This window comes from Lasioglossum baleicum, chromosome 7, assembly GCF_051020765.1.
Source record: "Lasioglossum baleicum chromosome 7, iyLasBale1, whole genome shotgun sequence".
Lineage (NCBI taxonomy): Eukaryota > Metazoa > Arthropoda > Insecta > Hymenoptera > Halictidae > Lasioglossum > Lasioglossum baleicum.
Genome location: NC_134935.1, coordinates 7,863,688 through 7,889,107, shown reverse-complemented (window position 1 = coordinate 7,889,107; position 25,420 = coordinate 7,863,688). Strand labels below are relative to the sequence as shown.

At 45.0% G+C, this 25,420-nt stretch overlaps 2 protein-coding genes and 1 long non-coding RNA gene across 4 annotated transcripts in view; 2 read left to right on the top strand and 1 right to left on the bottom strand.

The window, feature by feature from the left end:
* The window catches only part of LOC143210666 (uncharacterized), a 39,479-nt gene extending 18,627 nt beyond the window's left edge, over window positions 1-20,852 (top strand). Inside the window, exons 2-4 of one of the 2 annotated variants that reach the window (XR_013009310.1) lie at window positions 19,456-19,533; window positions 19,649-19,774; window positions 20,591-20,724. This is a non-coding gene — a long non-coding RNA (uncharacterized LOC143210666). Of the gene's footprint in view, window positions 1-19,455; window positions 19,534-19,648; window positions 19,775-20,590 lie in introns of both variants that reach the window. The other variant, XR_013009311.1, reaches the window with a different exon arrangement.
* Window positions 1,284-18,835, bottom strand: LOC143210651 (uncharacterized). The gene has a single exon (XM_076427709.1). It carries the CDS (start codon window positions 17,051-17,053, stop codon window positions 15,410-15,412), a length of 1,644 nt encoding a protein of 547 aa, XP_076283824.1. The 5' UTR covers window positions 17,054-18,835; the 3' UTR covers window positions 1,284-15,409.
* Window positions 20,853-20,916: 64 nt separating the features above from the next.
* Xbp1 (X box binding protein 1) lies at window positions 20,917-25,284 on the top strand. Its single transcript, XM_076427734.1, is given in 4 exon segments — window positions 20,917-21,457; window positions 22,733-22,928; window positions 22,931-23,233; window positions 24,540-25,284. Coding segments are annotated over 4 exon segments (1,410 nt in total). The 5' UTR covers window positions 20,917-21,191; the 3' UTR covers window positions 25,185-25,284.
* The last annotated feature ends 136 nt before the right edge of the window (window positions 25,285-25,420 follow it).

Genomic DNA, 25,420 nt, shown 5'->3' with positions numbered 1-25,420 from the left:
TGTCTTTCCACGAGGAGGGGCATCGTGTTCTCCTCTTTCGCCAGGTTCTCTGAAGGAATCCATCCGGGGTTCGAACACAGTTTGCTCTATCTCTTTCTCTCTCGGTCGCGGTTTCTCGTGAAGAGCCACCTCGGAACCTAATTCCTTTTTCCACGATCCCTTCTCGAACGTCGAGCGTGGTCGAGCGAAGCCTTAAGTGCTTCGTCATCGAAGCCCGTCGCGACCGTCCCAGCCCGATCTTGCGGCACGGAATTTCAGAAAATAGCCTTCGACGTTTCCGCGCCGCACTTTCAAACATAACACGATGTGTGCACGGTGCTCGAAATCGTCGATCCAACAATTTCTTACGTTCCAGTTTCTGTCGAAGCAACGACCTTCCGTAAAATCCTGGCGAAATAAGCCGAAGCAAACGTCTTTCATCACATAAATAATATACAGTGACTCTCACTAATATTCGGACTCCTAAAAAGACGATAACTTTTTTAATCTTGCACCATACATTTTCAGAAGGTAGAACAACTGGTATGCTACGCAACCAGAAAGAAACCTTAGAAGAAAAATTGCAAGTTGTCGGAATGCAGAGAAAATACTGAAAGATGTATTTTGCAACTTTTCTCTGTGGGCTATTAAACGTATTCTGAAAATTTCATTTATCATCGGTTGAAATGCATTATTTTTCTGAGCCTTTCGAACTTGTTTTCATGTCTGACTTTCTTTCTGGAAGATAACCAAACCCTATATGTACTATAAAGCTCAATTAATTCATAATCTCAAATTTTTTGAAATTCTGTCAAAAATCGTCAACGTTGCTATCCATCCTAATACACAAACTTCAGTCCTTCCTATACTCGGAATGCCTAACAGTTCAACACTGCCTGAAGAAACTACTTTCTCTAAAATCACTGCAGAACTCGACAAACCAGCCACCCCCGCTCTTAAATCATTCAAAAAGACGCCGCACCGACTTTCGTCCTTCTCGTGTTCAAAGTTGCAAATATTTGAACACTTCTTGCAGCAACTACCTTCTATAAAATCAGCCCAAGACTCAAACTAGCCGCTTCTCCCCTAAATCATCGAAAAGGGTATAAAACCTCCATTGTTACCCACAATTTCCCCATTTCCCTGGACGATCCCGTACAATGATTATCCCAACGAAGGTAACACGAGGTAAAAGATAAGGTTAAGTCCGAAATGGAGAGGGAAAGAGGCAAGCCTCCGGTAAGGATATCGAAAAGAATACAGTCTAGAAACGGGGTCCTGTAAAGAGGGGGTCAAAGAATTAAGGGGGGCCCTATCTGGGGAACTAGCCGGGTGTGCTTTGAGACGTGTGCAAAGAATAGTGCGAAACGCCGTGACCATATTTGCCGAATCTCTCTCTCTCTCTCTCTCTCTCTCTCTCTCTCTCTCTCTCAAACATTTTCCTCTCTCTTCATGAAACACAATTCGGCGCGTCAGAGGAACCGGGTCATTGTTGGGTGCTTGTTCTTGGGCTTAGCTTTTCAATCGGGCAGAAGAGAGGGTCCCCAGCCCTTCTGAGGGAGCTGGGACGCGAGGAGGGGGTCATTGGGGAACCATAAGCGTGAGAAAGAGCGAATAAGATGGAGTAGGATGCAGTAGGAGGGCGAAAAATTTTCTGTGAAAATCAAAGAACTTCCGATAGAAATGAGATAGAGCGCCCATTTGTTTTCGTTCAATGAAACCTGAAATATTGCAGAACATGAGAAAAATAGAGAGATTTTGGAGGAAAATCGAAAAACTAGTTTTTCGATCATTTTCAGAAAATTCAGAAGAAAATCTGACACATTTCCGATACGAAACCTCAAAAAATTCAGTTTATGTGTTAACTGAGCTGCAGAGAATAGGATTCACGTATTTACCAGAGAAGGAGTCATGAAAACAAATTCGAAAGGCTCAGAAAATGATGCAATTTAACCGATGTATGTTCAGAATCAGTGATCAATACTTTAAATGGCAACACCTACCTCCAAAATGAAAGCATGCGACAAAGACGAATCAAAATAAAACCGAAAAAATGCAGATTTCACGTAGAAATTGAAAGAGCACGCCTACAGATTTCATTTGGCAATGATACATTATCGCAAATGTTATACTGGAAGTATTGTAAAATCCTAAGTCTGTTGCGCAAGAGAGAAAGAGAGGGAAAGGGAGAAAAATCGAAGAGAGAGAGAGAGGAGAAGGAGGAGAAGAGGCGGGAAGGTTGTGGGCCGTGGTCAAGAACATTGTAATTCGGGGCCGGTGGAAGATCGACGGATCAAAAATGGCTGCGGGTCGCTTTATGCTCGGCCGGTGGTTTGCGGCAACTACCTGCCGCACAGGGCTGGCAAACATACTTTTCGTTCTCCTGTTCGCTCGAGAATCAAAGGGAAAGAGAAAGAGGGAGAGATTTGGCTTTAAACCGCTCTCGTACCTGGCGTACCCGCCCTCTCTCGCTCGGTTTCTACCTAGCCCCGTCGTTTGCCCCAGTGTGCCCTGGACCTGGCTCCGAGCTCTCTCGGAGGGGTCCCGGAGTTTCAGAGAAAAAGCCTTCGGTGTGTATATCTTTACGAGCGTGGCCATAAAAGCCGTAGGAGTTCGGCCCGTTTCTCGATTAACTCTCTTCCTCTTTCTCGCTCTCCTCGCGAGCTCGCGCTTCCCATCTCTGTTGCTCTCGGTTATATGGATCGTGTTCGAGCGGCTACGCGATACTTATTGTCCTGTACAGTCCTCGTGCCCGTATAATACACGAACCAAGCCCTGCCACCGTCGTTCACGATCGCCGAAAAGCTCCAACAGAGACCCGGACCCAAACCGAACCGACCCGTACGGGGTCCGTCCGACAATGTTAGGCTAAAAAGGCTCGCTCGAGGATCCTTCTGCTGAGAATCTCGTGGGTTCGATGACGTGGTGATGGAGGACGATGGGAAATCGGATTTCTAAGGCTTGTCTAGCGCGAGGACGTCGAGGGGTTCGTTTCGAGCTGTTGTTACGCTACGAATATTTTCAGTTCTGCGAGCCGTGTCTTGCGAAGCTGTTGTTCCTCTTTCAGAAATTTCGAAGTCCCGGAGGTCTGTTTATGCCCGTCTTCCGGTGATAGCGAAGTGAAAAATAGTACCGGATTCTTGCTGATCTTTTCGAAGCTGCTTCGACTAGATGACTTCGGATGACTTCAAACCATTCTAAGAGGATAGACTCTCGTTTCCAGCGTGATTTCCACTATCCGGAAGCATGAAGCTGCGCATGTAGCTAGTTTCATAAAGCGAATAATGCAATTTACTAAAACCTCAAATAACTAGAGCCTCTTAAAAATAGGACTTTCGAGGGTGATCGCGGCCTAGATTGATCTTTTATCTAGCGCTTTTGACTACTGAAAAACCTCATCTTTGCATTATCCAGAAATGAAAAGGCGCATCCCGCACCCTTGCAATCCTAGAAACGAGTCTATCCCCTGAAAACACACCGCGAAACATTGTTTTGCTCCTCCGAGAGAGGAGAGAACGTTCCTCTGGCTTTCCAGCCGATATATCGCGATGAACGAGGAGTTAACGTAACCGGGCTCGGATCGATACACGATATACGCATCCTACTCTCTAACACCAGCGGCGATACTCTCTCTCTCTCTCTCTCTCTTTCTCTTTCACACACGCACACGATCTCATCTCCAGGCGAATCATAATCTTTCGCTGGATATAGCTCTCGTTTTAGGAATTCGCTGCAACAAGCAACGTTCTACACACTTTTTCTACGCTCCCTGTACCTCGTTAAACGCTCGTTTCGATCGATCATTATCTACGCACGGTTCCTCTTTCCCTTTTATCTTTCGTTCTATCCTTCCTCCCGCTTTCTCTCTCATACACACTCACATTTTCGATTTCTCTCTCTCTCTCTCTCACACACACATCGTCTCTCTCTCTCCGCTCATGTCGTTAATTACAATAATAGTAATAATATATATATGTAATGTATATATATATATTATTCAGCCGTTTGATGCAAACATGGCCGCGAGTCATTTATTTTCGTTCGGTGAAATCGTTTCAGGATTTTCCGAAAACATTTCCAGGTTGTTTCTCGTAGAACTGGATTATTGCGTTCACCCTTCGCGAGCATTCTCCTCGGAGAAGCGGATTACGTGCGACAGCGTCGAATAATTGGGAAAACTGAACTGTTCTGATCTTCTTTGCGCATAATTCGATTATACGTTCGCGACTTCGGGAATTAGATACATAATACCGATGTCGTCGGTGCGTCGACGCGCAGACCTCGCAGGGCTGATGTGTTCGATAATGGAAAAAAACGTTGGAACTTCAGAAATTCGATACATCATTTCGATCTGATCGATAACGTCGACGTGCGCCCACAGAGCGGTGAACACCGGATCTCGGGCGTTCGATTAAACAAAATAAATTGTTATATAATTTGACTTGCATAAGGGAAACACACGTAACATCCTTTGTTACCCAATGAATCGACTGTTTCGACTTGCAGACCGTTTTTGCATAGAACGGCTCGTATAATTATACAGGAGATTAGGCTTTGTGTGTCAGTCAAAGTAGCGAGGGCGCTAGCTCGTTAATATATTAAATAATTTGAGGCAGTTTACGTCATTTTGTTTAAGGCCGAGTTAACAGTATAGTGAACTATAAAGGTGTCTGACTGTTCGTGTATGTGTGTGTGTGTGTAAGTTTCTGTGTGTGCGCGTGTCTGTATCTGCTGCGTGTAGTATTGTGTGTATGCTATAGTGTACACGCGTACATCTTTCGGAGATTGATACAGTTGGGTGGCCGGTCGGACGATTATGGTCGCGGATTCCGCTGCTTTTGCAACCTATTGTTTTGTTTGTCAAGAGTACCCGTTCATTTCCAGACAATAATACACGTGTTTCGAGGGATCCTAATTTTCTCTAAATTACAGTCGAATTCTGTTCGTTGATAGACTGCGCATTTCCATGGAATTTTGCAAATTTTGTAGCCGGATTTTAAGAAAGTCGTAACATTTTCAGTGGTAAAAGCATTTGTAGATTTGAGATAAATCAAAATCGTACTAAATTCTGTCGGATTTTATATTCCACCCTACCTTGAACAACACGTTAGGTTGTCCCAAAAGTTTCTTTCGCAACGCGTTTAATACTGTTACATCACACATAAGTATATGCAAACAACGTGATCATCTGTTTATTAACTTTTCATTACTGGATAGTAAAACGGACTGAGTTAGGTCTGGGTTAACCTAACCTGATGCTTGTGTGATGTAACAATATTAAATGTGCGCATTGCAAAAAAAAAAAAAGTTTTGGGACAACCGAATCTTACCGACGGAATTTCGACAACGGAACAATTTTCGAAATTTTCGACTTATCTGGTTTTTCCTCGGTTTCGAGAGAATTATACCGACGCAGAAGTTAACGTAATCGTACAATGTTCCTCTGGGAAACTGTGAACAACGAAAATGTTCTACGCATCGTAGAAACTAATAGAAAACATCTGATGTAAAAATTAACGATTTTATTAGGGAACAGGGAGAGCTGGAGGGAACAGAGACGCATTTTTCACCTATCGGACGTAAGAAAATTATTATCAACATCGCACCCTTATCTCTTCGCCGCTCTCTTTCCTCTTGCATATTTTTTGGAGTCGTTACAATGCGCAAAATCATTTCTGCTATTTTTCAAAGCTACAGTTAATGCTTGAAGATTTTGCACGATGAATATTTGCAAATATTTCTCGAGTATAGTGCACAGACATGATTCCTGAAGGGTCAGTGGTAGAACGGAGCGAATTTTCTGTTCGATTCCCGTCGATTGGCTTCCTTTTTTCGACAAGATCGAGGTGGAACCCCCTCCGGATCGCGAAATGGAAATTCGCGAGGTACCGTAGACGCGTTCTCGAGGCTAGAACTCGATCCCCAACGATCGAGGGACCAATGGCAGACAATACTTGTCTCCCTTCGCTTAGGTTCGGCCGACCGTGCGACGTGAAGCAAGCTTTTATGCACGCACAAAAGTACATCGGAGGGCGAGGCTTGTTCGAGCACTATTTCTCTCTCTCCTCCTCTCTCTCTCCCTCTCTCTCGTTTCCGTTCCACGTCTCCGAGAATTTCGAACTCCACGGAAACGAGCTGCTAATTCGCGAAATCGTATCGCCTCGCTGTTGACCGTTACAACAAAATAATTGTGGCCGAAACATTTATCGGTTTGCCTTCACGTCTCAATAGTTTGATCAGTATTAACACTAGAACTACCGAGCACTAATCGCAATTGATATACTTTGCCTTATTGTTAGTATTAGTATCGTTTAAATATGTACTTCATATATTAGAGGAGTTCACTAAAACAATTTCTCAGAAAATCATATTTATAATTTTAATATTTCTAAAAGAACAACTCAGGAGCAAGTCATTTTGACCCCCTTGGTAGATCTAGTGTTAATAGACTATGGATTTTGTGGATTTAAAATGGAAATGGTGCAGTTTAAAAATCAAGATAATCGAAAGTCAAGATAATTGTGTTCAAATTTATCGGTTCTAGTTTGAAACTATTTCCAATTTGAATTACACTGAATTTCCTGACCACTTTCAATTTTATTATGACCGTTCAATTTGAAGGAAAAATATGCATTTTTGTGGATGAAAATCGAGATAATCGAAGAACAAAGATATATGCTATTCTCGACGTGTCCACACATTTATCGATTCTAGTTTGAAACTATATTCAATTGGCATTAAACTGAATTTCAGTTTAAAGTGAATTTCACTTTCAATTGAAAAAATTTGAGTTTGCAGTGTAAACATCAAGCAAAACAAAAGCGAACGACCTGAGACGGGCCATGCGACACAGTGGTGGTAAGTGTTTGGTGTTGAACATGTTGTCTCGATTTCCCGTGACTTTTACGAACATCGGCGTGACTTTTACGCGAATTTCGAATGTATCTGCGACGTGGACAAAGTATTAACTCTGTAAACTCGAAGCAATTTTAATTCCGGAATCAAGACATATCTTTCAACCTAAACGACTTTTCTTCACATGGAAATTGAACCTGTTTCCTCATACGACATTTGAAGATGTTTCTTCACATGGAAATTGCACCTGTTATCTCATACGACATTTGAAGATGTTTCTTCACATGGAAATTGCACCTGTTATCTCATACGACGTTTGAAGATTTTCCTTCTATTTAATCTTTTACGACGTTTGAATTTAAATAGAGAATAGAGAAGAATTTAATCATTTCAAAGCTGTTTCGCATAACGATATAACAATTTCGACTGGCAGCCTCAGAGTCACCGTGCGACTGCAACAAATGAATATAACAAAATGTGTTCGCTAATTTTACGAGGGTGTAACAGTGTATTTGTCAGGCTTGACGAGGACGTAAAACGGTATCAGTGTGTCGAACGGCGATTAGGTAATTACGGAACACTCGTGGGAAGGCGTTTAACGTAATTAACTGTATCGCAACTGTACCGACTGCTAACAGTTTCGAGAAACGAAGGGAGAAGAAAAACGAAGAAAAAAGGAGAAGAAAAAAGGAGAAGAACGAGCGAAGAAAGGAAAGTCTTGTGGAAGGGAATGGAACATAAGCAGACACGTACACAGGACCCTTTCGGTCTCTTGCCGGCTACCAAAGGCGATCAAACAACAGCGGACTGTACTCTCTCTCCCTCTCTCTCTCTCTCTCTCTCTCTCTCTCTCTCTCTCTCTCTCTCTCTCTCTCTCTCTCTCTCTCTCTCTCTCTCTCTCTCTCTATCTTGGTGTGGTTCTGTGCCGTTCTCGGACGAACGGATGGGAAGAAAAAGAAAAAGAGAAAATAGAAGGAGGGAGGAACCGCACGCGGCAAAGAGAAAATAATGATGAACCGCGACCCGACCAGAGCGGACACGCACGCACCGAGAGCGTTCGTCGAATGCAAACGTTCATCACCACCCTCTCCCGCCCCCACCGGAAACCGGACGTCTCTGACAACCATACTGCGCCCGCTTAGGGCCATTTAAACAATCGGTCAATCTCTGTTCCCGTCAAACGTTCCGCCAAAAATTCTAGAAAATCTTTCGCGTTCATCAAATCGCCGCTTCTTCGTTCGGCGAACAACTAAACGTTCCGCCGAAAGAATCGCATGATTTTAACAGCTGTTAGCTGTGTGTGTGTGTGCGACAAGTTTAACACATACATGTGCCGTCCATGAAGTATAAACGGTTTCGATATTTAACAATACAATTAAATATTAACCTTTGGTTAGTCGCATGGGGTCCTAACTAATGGAAATCAATAATTAATTAGAATGGAAATAAATGTTTTATTTGATTTGAAATGTGTGTTACTATTAGACTGCGGATGCCGATGCAATTTTCAATGTTTAGAGACAGATTTGGAGAATGTGTTGTGAAATGAAATTCTATTTTCATTGGTAATAGCATTTGTAGATCGAAAATAAATCGAAATCGTACTAAATTCTGTCGAGTTCGATACTCCAGCATTTGTGGAACATTTTTAGAAGCCATTAATTGTTATATCGGGGTCCTACAAGACCCCATGCGATCAATTTTGCACAAATCGAGGTGCGAGTAACTAAAGGTTAAGCAATAATTTCTATCGACTTCCTGAAACATCGATTTGATCCAGAGAAGGAAGAACCACCCTTAGAAAGTACCGTCTACCCGAAGCTCCGAGGCGCAGCCTAGATCTCGATCTAGAGGATCGCTGACCGCGTATTTCCTCGGCGAGGATCTCCGATCCGCTGGAGGCAATGGGAATATCTGTTGTCGAAGCGGTTCGAGAGCGGAACGCCGCGGATAAATAATCGCGAGCCTCGGAGATGGAATTTCTGTCGGGCGAGGTTCTAAACCAGGCTTCTGCCGTGGAGCTTGGTTTCGTGTTCGTGAGAACCGCGAAGAGAGCAAAGATGGAGGAGAAAAAAAGAGGTAAAACGAGTGAGAGAAAGGGATGAGAGTACAGAGAGAGAGAGAAAAGGAATACAGCGAAGAAAGAGAAAAGGGAAACGATGCTGAACACACCACCCGGGAGAGTGTGGGCAGCCGCGAGGAACGCTGCCATTGCCAACGACGCTGTCTTCTTATCTCCCCCTCTAGGAGACGCTCAACGTTCCGTTACGTAACCTTCCCTAGGTCTTTACGAGACGGTAACGATGATAAACGCGAGCTCGATCAAGAAGGGAGAAGCGGTATCGCGGGGTGAGGTGGGACCAGAAACGGGGCGAGCCCTGTGGAATCTGAATAACAGAGACGCAGGGGCTGGGCGAATGCCCCTAACGACGGGGTGGCACCGTAGAATTCTCCGCTCTAGCTTTTTAGGGTATACTTTGCTCGAATATAGCGCTTGCAGGGTGCAGCTCTCGCCATTTTGGCCGCTCCTTTTCTAGGTTAGGGTACAGATATAGTGGAGCGGTGAAAATCGAGGCAAAATCAATGTAATTAAGGGGGTATTCCAGGATTGCAAGGGTGCGGGATGCACCCTTCTCATTTCTTGATAAGAATAGATGGGCTTTTTTAGCAGCGAAAAGCGCTAGATAAAAGATCAATATACACCGCCGTCTTCCACAAAAGTCCTACCTTTACGTTTGCGAGGTGTAATATTCGTAAAGCTGGGATTTCTAGTTTAGAAAATATAGGATATTTTTGATTTACATGTTCTCCACATTCGAAAAAAATTAGCAAGTACCATTTTGATTTCATAAAACAGTACCTTGAACACTGACCGTACCACGACCGCTCAATAACCGGTGTTACATTTTTTACTTTATAATCATTGAAGTTGCAAGGATAACTCCGTTAGAAATTATTGAATGAGCTTCTTCATTCAAGCACGTATTGTTATAAAAATTGCAAGAAATTTAGATAAATTCAGTGTTGTTATTTTTAAGAAGTCGCATCGTCTGCACCAAAATTTGAATAAATGACTTATGGACGGAAAAAATTGAAACAAAAGTGACCTCGCCGCTCCACTATATTCTCGTACTTACCCCTGCCTCTGCATGGATTTTTCGAATATCGCTTTCATCTCGAGGCTAGGAACGTAGGTTCAGCTTTTTAGGGGACGGTTCATTTGAACGTGTACTTTTCAAGGTACACGATCGTGTCTCCGGACTAGAATGTTTGTAGAGGTCAGCAATACTACGTTAATGCAGGGACGCTGCATCAATATTTCATGCACGAGGGTGAGTTGAAGGCGGAGGGCCCGGTCCCTGGGTCCGAGAGTGCTGGTGGTGAAGCCGCGGGGAGTGGGAGTAGCCATAGCTGGGTAAACCCCGATCTTGATAGTAGCACAACTCTAAACGTCCGCCCCTCAGACCCTGCGGTGATCGTGGGGGTAAAGGAGGCCGCCAGCCGTGTGGTGGCCGAGTTGCAGCTTTCTTTTTAAACGAAATCAAATGTTCCTCTCGTAATCGAGGACTGCGGGTGCAATTTTCAATTTTTGTAGACGAATTTGAAGAAAGCGGGACATTGTCATTGGTACTAGCTAGACTAAGGATCTTTATGCAAAATAAAGAATGTTTGCATTGATTGCAGGACACGGGAGCCAAATAGAAATTGTGTTCTTCTTTTAATTATCCTATTAAGCTGGAACTAATACATCGACGTGCTTAAATATTTTTAACATGTCCACTGCATAAATGCATCAAATCCGCTGTCTAGTAATAGCATTTGTAGATTCCGAATAGATCAAAATCGTACCAAATCCTGTCGAATTTAATAGTTCAGCATTTTTAGAACATTTTTACAAGCCATCAAGATCCGCAGTCCACTAATCAATTACTACGCGTTTAACCCTTTGCACTCCGAATTATTTTTCAATTTTATTGCCAACAATTCCCGACTATCTTAAGTGTTTTATTTGAAATTTACTTCAATGGACAGTTCCTTCACTGCTACTTATTTAAAAAAAATTTGTTTAGTAAGTAGTTATTAAATATAGCTCTCAAACTTTGTTGTAATTTATATTTGTGGAACTTGTGTTTGTTTTGATGAGGTATCGTATCAATTTCCAAATTTAAAAAATCATGGAGAATGGAATTATTCTAGATCGAAAGAAATGTTTCATTTCCGAGTTAAAACAGCTCCGAGTGCAAAGGGTTCAGCATCGAAGCCATAAAGATCCACTAATCAATTAGTACATTTAAAAAAATTATAAATTTAAAAAATCATGCAGTTATTCTACATCGAAAGTATGAAATGTTTGATTTTCGAGTTAAAACAGGTCCGATTAAGAATTTAAGTAATTGTGGCCCCACAACAAATATAAATTCTCCCTTCTCCGTGCAGAAGTGAATTCTCGCTCGCGCTCGAGACGTTCCTCGCTCCCCCGCGCTGTTCTCAACAACAGAGAAACAGAACGCTATCATGGAAATATCCTATAGAGATTTTTGATCGCCGTCAAAGTCGTTTCGTCCCACTGTGCATCGCGGCGGCGGCGGCGGTGGTGCGGTCGTGCGGTCACGTTGATCGATCGTTACCGTGTAACGAAATACGGTCCCCGTCCGTTTCTCCTTGAGCGCGCTCTTTGAAAAGGGCGCAGCACAAAAAGGAAAGAAGAAATCCTGGCCGCCAGCGCAGGCTCCTCTTCTCCCGGAGAGATCCTCCGCGCGAGAAAGAGAAGAGAACGCAAGAGAGAAAAAACAACAAGAAAGAGAGAGAGAGAGACAACCAGTAAGGGTACGGCGTTCCCCGTTAGAGCAGGACAAAACGTGATCTCTCGCTGCCATTTCCTGTATACGAAACGAAAACCAGGAAGAAAGAGGAAAGAAAGAAAGAGTCTCTTTCGCGCGAGGAACCCCTCCCATTCTTTGTTCAAGCACGCTCTGTGTCCTCGGACCAACCTCCCTCCTCTTCTTCTTCTTCTCGATGCAACGTGTTCCCCAATAGCGAGGGCTGGGAATTTTTGGCACTTGACGATCCCGCGATGATTGTCGATCGGATTTCTCTATACCCAGAGGGTAGGGGACGACACCGTTCAAGTCGAGAACCCCGTCGTTCCCTGTCGTCGGAATGATATCGATGTATGCGCGCCGGCTAATGGAAATCTCGCAAGGCAGGGGAACTCGCGGCGGTACTAATACTATATCGGTAATATGTTTCGTTAACGACCCCAGTCCATCGATCCGGCGACCTAAAAATACTATTGTCGAACCCGACCCGACCCGGCCGGAAAGAAAAGAGAAAAGACCAGTGGACAGGGCGAGTCTTATTATTATACGAACGTATGTTGTGTACTCTCCGAGTCTAGCAAGAAGTCTTCCGACATGAATTCGGAAGGAATGCCGCAGCATTGGCACTTTCGGTTCTAGCCGAATTATTGGCTAAGGACTTCTTGCGAGGCACGGAGAGTATGTATGTCTATAGCGTGATCGCTTAAGTTTGCGTCGGCCAGGCTCTCAAGAGGACAACCGCGTCCGGTCCGAGGAACGCAAGTTGACGGGGAGGCTCGTTTCCAAGATTTAAATTGCTATATCCTTATTCGAAAGAATCCACCAATTTGAAAGAAAATAATTGCCAGTCCCGCAGGGGTACGCGATGCGCCTTCTTGTTTCTCGATAATGCCTGCGATGGGGATTTTCAGCAGTGAAAAGCGCTAGATAAAAGAACAATCTAAACCGCAGCGCCCTCAACAGTCCTATTCTTACGTTTACGAGGCGCAATTTGCAGTATTAGGCAGCTGTTCGAGTCGGGTATTTGCCTAGGGTTCGCGTCGGGACCCGAAAATTTATGATACCCGGAAATTTTGGGTACTCGAAGTCGAAATCGGGTTGGGTCGGATCGGGAACCCAAAAATTTTTATTGTTCGGAGAACCGTCATAGATTCTTGTTTTAATTATCCTTCGGAGAGCGTCATAGATTTTCCCGAGTTATCAAAAGCCGACCCGAGGCTTGGGTACACGAAAATTGCCACCCCTAGAAAATAGCTACATGCGCAGCTGTATGCTTCTGAATAATGCAAATTTCGCCTCGTAAACGTAAAAATAGGAAATTTGGGGGCGACTGCGGCCTAGATTGATCTTTTGTCTAGCGTTTTTGACTGCTGAAAAGACCCATCTTCGCATTATCAAGAAGAAGGCACAGCCCGCACCCTTGCAATTCTGGAAACCAGTCTATCCCCTTATGTTTGCGTCGGCCAGGCTCTCGAGAGGACAACCGCGTCCGGTCCGGGAAACGCAAGTTAAGTTAATGCGGGCCCTAAGCAAATGGATTTGTCTACCTGGGGCTAGAATATCGCAGGTGGATAGGGATCGGTCGATGCGTACAACGACGACCACCGTTTCTCTCCATAGTCTCTCGTTCCCTCCATCTGTCCCTGGATACGAGATGCGTATCTGCGCTAGTGTACCCCTCTCTCTATGTATTCCTGTGTGTCTGTGTATGTACGGGTCTCGCATGCGTGCACACACGAGGGTTCGTGTGTTTATCCTGCGGCTTTCTGTCCGTCCGTCCGGCCACCCGCACACTGCCAACAACAACCGACGGACCACTCGCACACACGCGGAACTCGACGCGCATACAATACCGGCCAAAAGTTTCGAATACGCTCATCCATCTTCTACAGCTCAGTTGGTTCAACGCGTTACGCTCTTTTATTCGGGATCTACTTATACTGGGTTCACACCCGATCCTCTATTTTTCATGTGAACTCCCAAGCTTGAATCCGAACCCTGCCGCGACAGTCGAGACTGTAAAAAGCAATTGCATATCTCCTTCAAGTTGCTCTTCCGATTTTCGAGTTACGCGCTCGATGTCGCTCGCGCGGGCCACGAGGATTCAACTTGGAGCAATGCGATTATTAATTAGTTTATTTGTTGAAAATGTCAGGCGATTAGGCGCCTTCATTTGAAATACGACGAAAGTCCCGAAGGATTATAGTATATAAAAAACACGACGAATACGAGGAAATACGACGATAGAAAATGTAAAAAATGTCAGGCCGATGAGGCACCTTTATTTGAAATACGAGGGAAGTCCCGAAGCATCATCTTATATATAAAAAAACGAAGATAGAAAATATAGAACAAGTAAATATAGAAGAAAAGCCGAATCTCCGCAAATTGCTTATTTCTTGAAAATATCAGGCCGATTAGGTATCTTCATTTAATGTACGACGAAAGTCCCAAGCCATCGTCTTGTATTTTATATCGGAAAGAAAGTATATCTCCGTAAATTGTTTTTTTTTTTGTGAAAATTTCAAGCCGATTAGGTAACTTCGTTTCAAATACGACGAAAGTCCCGAAGCATAATCTTATATTGAAAAAAAAATGTCTTTTGTGACGAAAAATCCGCAAATTGCTTATCTCTTGAAAATGTCAGGCCGATTAGGCACCTTCATTTGATTGAAATACGACGGAAGGCCCGAGCCATCGTCATGTATTAAAAAGAATATATCGCCGCAAATTGTTTACTTCGTGAAAACGTCAGGATGATTAGGTACCTTCATTTGAAATACGACGGAAGTCCCGAGAAGTTTCATCTTATATCTAAAAAATACCGTATCTCCACAAATTATTAATTTCTCAAAAATGCCAAGCCGATTAGGCACGTCCATTTAAAATACGGCGGAAGTTCCGAAGTATTACCTTATATTAAAAAAAAAAACTGTATCTCCGCAAATTATTAATTGCTTAAAACCGTCAGACCGATTGGGTACCTTCATTTGAAACACGACGAAAGTCCACGAGCCAAGGTCTTACAAAAAAAAAAGAATATATCTCCGCAATTGTTTACTTCTTGAAAATGTCAGGCCGATTAGGTACCTTCATTTGAGACACGACGAAAGGCCCGAGCCATCGTCCTATAAAAAAAACCAAAACCAGAATCCACAAGAAACTTGTGCGGTATGTAACCTCTTCATTTCCCGCAGATGAAATAAAAATTCTACTCCTCGGTGTTCGATCTTTCTCCCACATAGAAACGAACCCAACAGTTTTTAATCAACCAAGAAGAAACCTGCGAGGGGATCGAAACTCGTCTCGTTGCGCCAGAAGTTCGCATCCCTTAATAAAATCGTTCTCACCGTAGCACAATGGCAGGGTTAACGAATCGAAGCGATGGAGTTTGTCGATTCCCGAACTTTCGGCCGGTAGTGTACTGTTGGCGTACATACGGTACGTACACGTAGGTAGATGGGGGGGGGGTAGGTAGGGGTGGTTAGGTAGGTATTTAGGTATGTACGCAGAGATAGATGTATCCCGTCGCGGTGTGTACTAGACCAACCCGTATGCTCTTTAACGAGTGGAAGAGATAAGTCGCACAATGGCTACGAGCGAGAGAGAGAGAGAGAGAGAGAGAGAGAGAGAGAGAGAGAGAGCAAGAGCAAAGTACAGATAGAGAGGAAAGAGAAAGAGAGAGAGCAGCCGGATTACGTGAATAAATGAAGGCTGGTGGCAACGGGGTCGGTCTGGATCGTGCTGGTGGTCACCTAACTCTGCGGCAGGAGAGCATGATAGCCTGGCGTCTCGTAGAATCCGGCGGCTTGTAGGGCGTGCAGCGAGCTGGCATGATGCCTGTGTATCGTGCTCGCGTAAACGCTGGATACGCCGCCGGAGGAGACGCCGCTGGAAGCACCGATGGACGTGGAGGATGAGGACGACGACGAGGAAACCGAGGACGACGACGAGGAGACCTGATGTCCGAGATGGGAGGCCGCCCGCGACAGCAACGTCGCCGACGGCCGCCTGTACGGATGATGGGCGACAACGGCGGACGCGGTCGCGACACGCAAATGGTTCGACGCGCTCGAGCAACTGCTGCTCGCGGACTGGTATGTCTGTTGGTAGCTCTGCCGTAGTATACCGGAGAGCGACGTGGCGGCCGTCGGTGTGACGGACGCGGAGGAGGAACTTCGGTCGCTTTGGTGATTAGGTTGATGATGTAGTTGATGCTGGCTGGTACGATGCGGCAGCGGTGGCGGCGGCGGCGGAGGAGGCGGTTGCTGCTGATGTTGCGGCAACTGCTGCTGCTGCTGATGCTGATGATTGTGTGCGCGCATCGCGCGGAAGTAGTGTTGATAAATACCTGATATGACTGCTTTCTCGTCGGCCGAGATCATTTCGGTGCCGGAAGTGGTCGGCGTGCTTCCTTGCTGTTGTTGCGATTGCTGCTGGCCGTGATGAGGATGCTGGCCGGCGGCGGCTAGGGTGCGATGATGATGATGATGCGGCGGCTGCTGTGGTTGAGGATGATGTCGCCTCTGCTGCTGTTGTTGTTGTTGGGAAAGTGTAGCAGCAGCGTTGAGAGCCGCACGATAAGACGCTGCCATCGCAGCCGACATCTGACCGGTCGTGGAGACGAGGCTGGCGGCGTCCGTTGTAGTCGCGACGACCGCCGCGGTGGTGGATAACACGGCAGCCGTTGCGGAATTCGACGAGGACACGGCGGTGGAGGTGGTTACCGATGCGGTTGCAACTTCCGTCGCAGCCGCTGCCGCTGCAGCTGCAGCTGCCGCCGCCGCCGACGAGGTGGAGGATACTGTCGCGGTGGTGACAACGACACCGGCTGCAGCAGCCACGCTTCTTCTGCTGCTCCTCCTCGAGGAAGATATGGGCGCGTTCGCCGGCGGCGGCAGGTTGTTCACGAACGGACTTCTCCTCTCGCGCTCGGCGCGCCGGTAGTAGCAGGGGTGTATCATGAGAAGGGGTTCGCCGCCTCCGGGTGGCGGTTTCGCCTGGCTTGGCAGCTCGTACTCGACACTGCAATCCACGTGGAGCGGCTGCGAGTAGTCTTTGTAGTCTTTGTAGGTGGTCACAGAGACGGCTGCCACCGTTGCGGCTGTCGCGTTCCCTGTCGTACCCGTCACCGAGCTGACGCTAGCTGTCTCCAGGATCGTCGACGCTGCCGGCAACACCGTCTGCTGTTGTTGTTGTTTGTTTTGCTGCTTTTGTGGCAGCGTCGACGACGCCGACGACGGCGGTGGTGGTGGATGCTGTTGGCCGCTCTGTTGACCAGCCGTCCCCCCATGATGGTGATGGTGATGGTGGTGATGATGGTGGTGGTGATGGTGATGACCGTGTCCGTGTATAGCGGCACCTACCACCACCTCCTTCTCGTAGCAGGCGGCGGCCATGTTGGAAACCTCCTACTATCCAGGCTTCCGCCGGCGAACCGTCCCTTCTTGCGCTCCCGCTGACCAACGATCCACCTCGGACGCTAGGCCCTCATCTCGTGGGATCCTCGCGATTATTCTCCCCGATGACGACCACCAGTTCCCCGTCTCGCCCAGCGTTGGTCTCGGGGATCCACCGGCAATCTCGATCTACGAATCCTTCTCTTCACCCTCTTCTTCACCCCTGCGTGTCTTCTTCTTGTTCTTGTTCGTTACGAGAAGTGGTTGTCTCGCGAACAAGATTATCGGCATTCGACGGCGATCAGAGAACGTCGCGACGAAATATGCCACTGGGCGGCGGTGTCTCGCGTCTACCAACGGCTTTTCTCAGACTCGAACGATCCGGACAGGAACACGGGAACGTCGCTAGAGACAGAGAGTGAGAGAGAGGAGAGAGGGTCGTCGAATCCAAGGGTTGGACCAAATCAGTTTTATATCCAACTCCGAGGAACCACCCGAACAACGATACTCTATACGGATAGATCTCGGTGGAGAAAAGGGGTTGAATATCACACGGATACACTAAGGCGTTGTGGATCTAGGGACCAGACCTCCGGTTCTCTTTCCTTTGAGATTCTTATATATTCCTCTTTCCACCTCTCGATCTCTTTCTGATTATTAATTCCGCTCTCCGGTGTTGTCTCGTACCGAAACCCTGCCCCCGGACGCGCGATCTCACATTTCACTTTGTCACGATGATCCCTCCGCACGAATCTTTCCGACGGCAATAGCCGTGCATCGCGTTCGCCTCGAACTTTCCAGGATATTATCTGGTGGCGAAAAGAAGCCCTTCGATCAACTTGCTCGCTGGTTTGCTCACGGGGAAACGTACCACCGTGGGAACACACGGAGAGAGACCGACCACGACGACGACTCGTCGGCGTGCGTTACACGTCGGCCAATGGTCGGGCCTCTCCAGAACCTGGGCGTAAACGTCGCGCCGCTGGGTTAGGCTCCCCGTTTCTCGCAGCCCCGTGTGTCGTCTGGTGCGCGTGTGTCCGTGCCACCGGACACCCTGTGTCGCTACGCCGATGTAACGCCTCGCGTTTCCACCGTCGGCATACGGCTTTTAATTTTCTTTTCTCTATGTACTCCGTTCAGAGTAGCTATACTCTCTTGTTTGCTTTTCGTTTTTCGTTTTTCTTTTTTCCCTGTGCACGAAGTTCAGAGACTTTTACTCCGACTTGCTTTTGAGCAAGTATCTTCTTTCGCTTTTTCTCTGTGTACGACGTTCAGAGGGACTTTTACTCCAACTTGCTTTGGAGCAAGTATCCTCTTTCTCTGTCCGAAAGGTTACACACCGCGCGCGCGAGAGACCCACGCACACACAGCCGCACAAAAAGGATATTCGACCGAGGTAGGACACGCTCAGGCTCTCTCGAAGGGGTACGCCATTGCTGCGCGTGTGTGTCAAACTCCGTCCGGCGCACAACGTATCGGTTACGCGTACATATATGTTTCTATATATGTATACACACACAGATACACACGGGAGGGAAAGAGAGAGAGCCTGCGCTTATAAGCCACACTATGATACAGACCACCGTATATCTACACGTATTCTGGGTAGGGCACGCACACTCGATTCGGTTTCGAGAACGTAACTCGATCGTCCCGTGTACACTGTCGAGCTCCGACTGAGGCCCGTATTCTGCTCGAACCCTCGTGTCGGCCTCGGACATTTTGCAACGCCCTCTTTCTCGCATGTAAAACTATCACGAGGGCTCTCCGAAAGCGCTGCGATGCCTGGTGGTCGATCGTGCGGACGATGTTTAGGTGCTGTTTTCATGAGACACCCTATGGGGAACGCAGATCGTAGGGAAACTTCGTCGAGTTCCCGGGGAAAATGGTTTTCGAGAATTTCTACAGGTCCGAGATTGGATATCCTGTAAAGGGAACTTTTATGGCAAAGAGTATTTAGCAAGTATTTAGGTACAACTAGACGCGACATTCCCGGCGGCACCTTTGATGTCGGTAGTTCGACTGTCCCTTTAAATAGACACGCGGGAAATTTAAATCGACTAGATCCCATATTCTAACTTTGCGTATTTTTGCGGTTCACTTTTGTGGGGTCACGTAACTCCATTACCATTTTTATTTTGCCTATTTACATGTAAATGAAGCGATCCAACGCGAAAAGCAACGATCCAGAACAGAAATAGACTTATTTATTTGTTTGTGACACAAAGATTCTGGTATAAACTCGTCTAAATCGCGTGAAATGAAAATGGTAATAGGTCTATCCTATCTGTCTAATAATTAAAAATCTATTTGTCTTTTAATTTGTAATGTAGTATTTATTGATAATGATTTCCAAAGTATTGTCGACTAATTTTCCCTATCTTCCTTACGTGTTCGACAAGGACGAAGCTAGTGTGCAACAAGGACAGCCCGAGAGAAGTTCGCGCCACCTACTTTTCAACAGAACTTAGAATCTCCTGGTAAGTATTAGGCGAACATGATGTGCAAGGAAGTATCCAATATCCAATTGCTGTCGCGGATGTCGATAATGTACATTCCTATTTTATTTACCGGCAACACGTGGTACAAATATAGTTGGTTCCGCCATCTAGCGCAAGGTGATGGAAACTGCTCGACTACAAACTTACAAGTTTCGTCGCGGATGACGCCACAAATATTTTTCCCCTTATCGTAATCACATAACATGCTGGCTGATGTAAGGTATCTAAATAATGCAACAAGTTTCATCACAGATATACATAGTACCAGAGAGGAAAGTGCTCACGCACGGGATTTGGCCGTGCCACTTTTGTCTCCACATCATGTTTAGCCTGGAACAGATCCTACATCATCTTTAGCATGGAACAGAACCTACACCATCTTTAGCAGGAAACAGAACCCACTTTACTGTAATTAAATCTGTGGCATGGATCAGAACTAGCTTCAACCACCGACCAGATACTATTAAATGATATTAACTAGTAAATAATAGTATGTGTTCGGTGGTTGAAGCTAGTTCTGATCCATGCCACAGATTTAATAACAGTAAAATGGGTTCTGTTTCCTGCTAAAGATGATGTAGGTTCTGTTCCATGCTAAGCCGCTCGCTTCGTGCGACTACTCGACTCGGCTCGCATTTTGCGAGTACTCGAACAGCCCTAAATGAGCACTCTCATTTCCTCTCTGGTATTTGATATTCATTACAGCAGCAAATGATTCGTGCCGCTTTCCCCATAAGACGTAATGCAAATTCCGGTACGAATTATTTGCTCTTCCTAAACGTCCGTACGTACAGCGCCATTTCATGCAGCGGCAAAACGCTCAAACTGTTAGCCAAATGTTACCGACCGAGAAGTTTCGGCTAACAGGCGAAATGGCATGAAATGGCGCTGTACGGGCGTTTAGGAACAGCAAATAATTCGTGCCGGAATTTGCATTGTGTCTTATGGGGAAAGCGGCACGAATCATTTGCTGCTGTAATGAATATCCAATATTTTTCATTTTGCATAAATAAATTATCTTTATTGTACAATACAGACACACAGAGGTTTCTCCAGTATACACCCTCCAATTCTTTTAGCCCTTGTATAACAATTTCATTGAATATTTAACCATCCACGGTCACCTGTAAATAACGTGTCACGCTATGGTGATTCACCAGTTCACCGTAGGCGGAATGAGGCGGAACCGGTGCTGCAACGATAAAAAAAAAAGAAGCCTGCATCCTGATTCGATAATACAGTATACTATACACCGATGACGTCAGTTAGCGTACGGCACGCTGGTCGCTGGTGCTAGTAGTAGGAGACGAGGTACATGAAAAGAGCGACGTGGCAGCCAATAACGGTACGACACATGTAACATTGCTCGTCTCCGCCAGTCGCGGTCGAGCATTGCCCCAACAACATTTCTAGGATGTTCCGCGCGGTGTGAAATGGTGCAGGCCGTCAGTTCGATTGCATCAGCTAAGAACGCGACCGAAACCGCGAAATTTCCCTCGACGGGGAGCATCGGAGCATGTGTCGGATCAGTAGCCTTCCGACTGTTCACGAGAACGAGCACAGGAGATATTCACACGCGAAGATCAAGTTCTAAGAACAAGTGAGCAAAATTACGTCGCGTCATCGAATGGCAGATTATGAGCGTACTGAAAAGTGTCATCATTACGTTGCCTAAAGGCCTGCCAAAAGCGGCCGGAATCATTCCTGGTAACGAACTACACAGATCTGTTGCTAAACTAAATTTTACCTCGCTCCTGTCTGATAAATTGAATATGGACCCGAAGAGATACGTGAAACACGACGGCATGCAGGACGACGCGACAATGTTCAAGGCCGATACCTGCGTTCGTGGAAAGAAACGACGATTGGATCATTTGACGTGGGAGGAGAAGCTACAAAGGAAGTACGTCGACTTCAGCCGTTTTTTCATGTATTTCGACGTTGACCTTTTGTACTCGGAGCTTAAATATTTGTTCGTAGCTAGAATGTTTCAATTTTCTATGATTTTTAAAATTTTATGGATATGAAATTGGTGTAATAGCTCAATTTGGGAATTGATTAGATACAACATTTAACCATTTGCACTCGGAGCTAGTTTAACTGGAAAATTAAACATTTCTTAGACAGAATGTTTCCATTTTCTACGATTTTTTAAATTTGGTGGATATGAAATTGATGTAATAGCTCAATTTGGGAATTGATTAGATACCGATATATTTAATAATGCAAACAATATTTTGTACAATGGTACAACAATGTTTAGTGACGCTGCGCTGTAGGGTTTTGTTTGAAAACAGCAACGTCACGCCAGTCGCGCGACATGAGTTTCGAATACTCTGTTTATTTATTTATTTTTCTTCTACAAACACTTCGTTTGTTGTTGATGTTTTCACACCATTCGCTCGGAAGTTCCGCGTTCTTCATATTTCTCTCTACTTTGATTTTCAACGTCTGTGATATAACAATTGAGAACTTTCACACTTTTAGAAATGCCCATTTAAAAGTTCCCGCTTTTTTTTTAATTACTTTAAACCCTTCTGGGTTTATTTCCCTTTTCAAGAATAACTGCAAGTGGATACAGTAACAATGTTTCTTTTTTAGCGTCTGTGAGATTATATAATCGGTTACTTCGAAACGTTCGAAAGAAACTCTCGAAAGCGCTCATTTTATTTTAATTATGAGAATATGGTGGATCTAACATTTTTGAACACGATCATTTTACTTATACGACCATGTCCATTCTTTTAGATGTCCATAAAATTAGTTGATCATTTTCAGATGTTTAAAAATGCTGATTTTATTTTTGGAGTGTGTATGACCATTTTTAAAAATTAGTTTAAAACGGCTTGAAAAATCCAGCAGCTATTTCGGCTAACAATAAATTGTGTTATCGTCGGATACAATACCTTATATATAACTAGACTCCGGATGTTTATGCAAAATAAAAAGTTTGTGCATCAATTGCAAGACGCAGGAGCTAAATATAAATTTATATTCTTGAGTAATAATTTTAATGTGATGAAAATAATATATTAACACTCTTAAAGTCTTTTAATATTTTACCGTTTTAAATTGCACTTGCTCATTTTTGTTATGAATGCATAAAACCCGGAGTCCACTTATAATTTTCTTCTAAGGACAATAAGATCCGAGATTAGAATGTTCGATCTCTTTTCAGGAAATTGAAGAATAGAGTGGCGGCTCAAACCTCCCGCGACCGTAAAAAGGCGAAACTGGACGAGCTCGAGGAGACCGTGAAAACGTTGAGGGAACGTAATGAACTGCTAACGCAAGAATGCACCATGTTGAGGTCGCAAAACGATCTCTTGGTCACCGAAACAAAACGTTTGAGGAAGGAGAAGGACACGAAGAACACGGGAGAACTGCTCTGTTCGTTGTGTCAAGGCCGTGTTGGCTGTGCTGTGTCCTCGCTGGGATCTACAGTGTCCCCCAATTACCCTCTGCAGCAGGGTGGAGCAACACAGCTGGCACCGTCTCTGACACTAACACCCGGAGCAGCAATCCTCCTGAAGATATTGACCATTTACCTCCTCTTGAAGAACTGTTTGGTGACCTCCAAGGGGATGACTACATCGAGCGACTTGAGGAACTTGCAGAAAGTCTTCTGCGAGAGGTTACCGCCGAAGTGGAAACGAATCCTTGTAGAACAAATGAACAAGTGAGTATTACGATGATCTTAATGTACAAAATTCTGAAACGATATTGCAATCCATACGTGTGATAGTAATGAATGAACCGTTTGAAGGATATCTACTAGATCCACTAGATCGTATCTACAGGATGATTCTGGGAACTGGGACGAGTTACCACTCTTCTTCAAGTAAAAACAGAAAAAAAATGATATAGTTCTAACTTCCTATGACCTTATTTGTCATGTGGATGCACCAATTCACAACTCAGCTGCAATTGCACTTTATTCTTTAATGCAACCCAATTTTTTTCTTAAACCAATCGATCCCTTTCATTATCCTATGTATAAAAGTACTGACCCAAGGTCACATTTTGTTTCAGAGTAAACACGGCATTAGTTCCTACAATCCATATCGAGCGTTTCGATACTTCTTGTAGTAAAGAACGTTTCTGACACAAATATCTCGCGAAGTATTGACATTTTGATGACCTTGAGTTAGTACTTTTATAAGTAGGATAATAAAAGGGATCAATTGGTGCTTTGGTGCATCCGCATTAAAAATAAGGTCATAGGAAGTTAGGACGTGTTATGCATATGATTTTCTCTTCTATCGTTTTTCTTTGTATTTATACTTAAAAAAAGAGCAGTAACTTGTCCCAGTTTACAGATCGAAACAGTTAATGGTTTTACCACCTCAGAGGCCTAAAAATACTTTAGTCTTCGAAGGTGTTTTGTTTGGTCGGAAGAAAACACATAGGCAAGAGACCAAAAATAGCAGTGCTTTAGAAAATTTTCCGAAAAAGATCATTAATACTTTAATAATGTAGCACCTCTTCTACAACTGTTAATTTTCCATTATAACGATCCCGGTCTCTGGCGATTAACGGTCTCGTTTCCAGGATTGCGAGGGTACGGGATGCGCCTTCTCATTTCTAGATAATGCAACGATGGAGCTTTTTAAATAGTCAAACGCGTAAGATGAAAGATCAATCTAAGCTGTAATCGTCCTCAAAAGTAATTTGCATTATTCGGCAGTAATACAAATTACGCTGCCGAATAATCGTAAACGTAAAATAGGAATTTTGAGGGCGATCGCGGCCTAGACTGATCTTTTATCTAGCGCCATTGACTGCTGAAAAACCCCACCATTGCATTATCGAGAAATGAGAAAGCGCATCTCTCACTGTTGTTGTCCTAGAAACGAGTCTACCCCCTTCAGCTCGCCGAGATTCGTTCGAAGCCTGAAAACGTTTCATTCGTTCCTAAATAAATATTGTTCACTGGCGTCTCAGTCTTCCCTTCATTGACGGCGTCTCGGTTGCGTCTTGTGTAGGTGTCAGTCAAGGAAGATACCGTTGAGAAATGTGATCATCCAGAAGGAGTGGTGGGGCCGACACCAGAAAATGTGGAAGCCGGTCGAACCTGTGGAGGCATGAGCGACAGTTACCAGCCGTGGCATCCTGTTGCCAGCAGCACAGTCAACAGCACACCTTGTACCCGTTCGAACGCGACCACACCTGTGCCGATCAAATCGGAGGTCGAGGTCAAGCAAGAACAAGTCGAAACGCACGACTTGGACACAGTTTACGGTACTTACGACGAGACTACGAATTCTATAACAATCATCTATCCTGGCGAAGAGAACAGCGTTGGTATTCAAGAATGTGTCCAAGAAGTGAGCACAGACGGCGCCGCCTGCTCAGCCGAAGACTCCGCGTATTACACACCGAATTCTTACTATTCGAACAATCAGTTTTCACCGACCTACACGTGCACGGATACTATGTCGCCGTCTAGTATACATTCCGAAGACATGGACTCGAGTTTCACACAAACGAAACTGGACTCCGGCGCGTCCGATTGCGGATACGAGTCCCACGATTCTCCAGCGCCCGATAACAGAAACGAGAAGAACAACATGGCCCTAGCCGATCTCTGGCACGAAAGCTTCTCAGAACTGTTCCCTACGTTGGCCTGACACTTTCGGCGCATCAATAAGACGGCGAACGCTGGACCGTCTTTCCTCAGTCTGTGATACACGCGATCAATCTGAGATTATATGATTGGACTGCGGATCTTTATGCGTTTATAGGAAAATTGAGGCGATGAAACTCGAAATTGTTGAAAAATTTTTAGAATTCAAGATGTCATTATAGTTTTTCTCTATTAAAATCATTAAGTATTAGCCATTTAGTTTCTATTTCTTGTAATCGA

Excerpts from the sequence above, each read along its gene's own strand:
- LOC143210651 (XM_076427709.1), bottom strand. The coding sequence starts at position 17,053 with ATGGCCGCCGCCTGCTACGAGAAGGAGGTGGTGGTAGGTGCCGCTATA.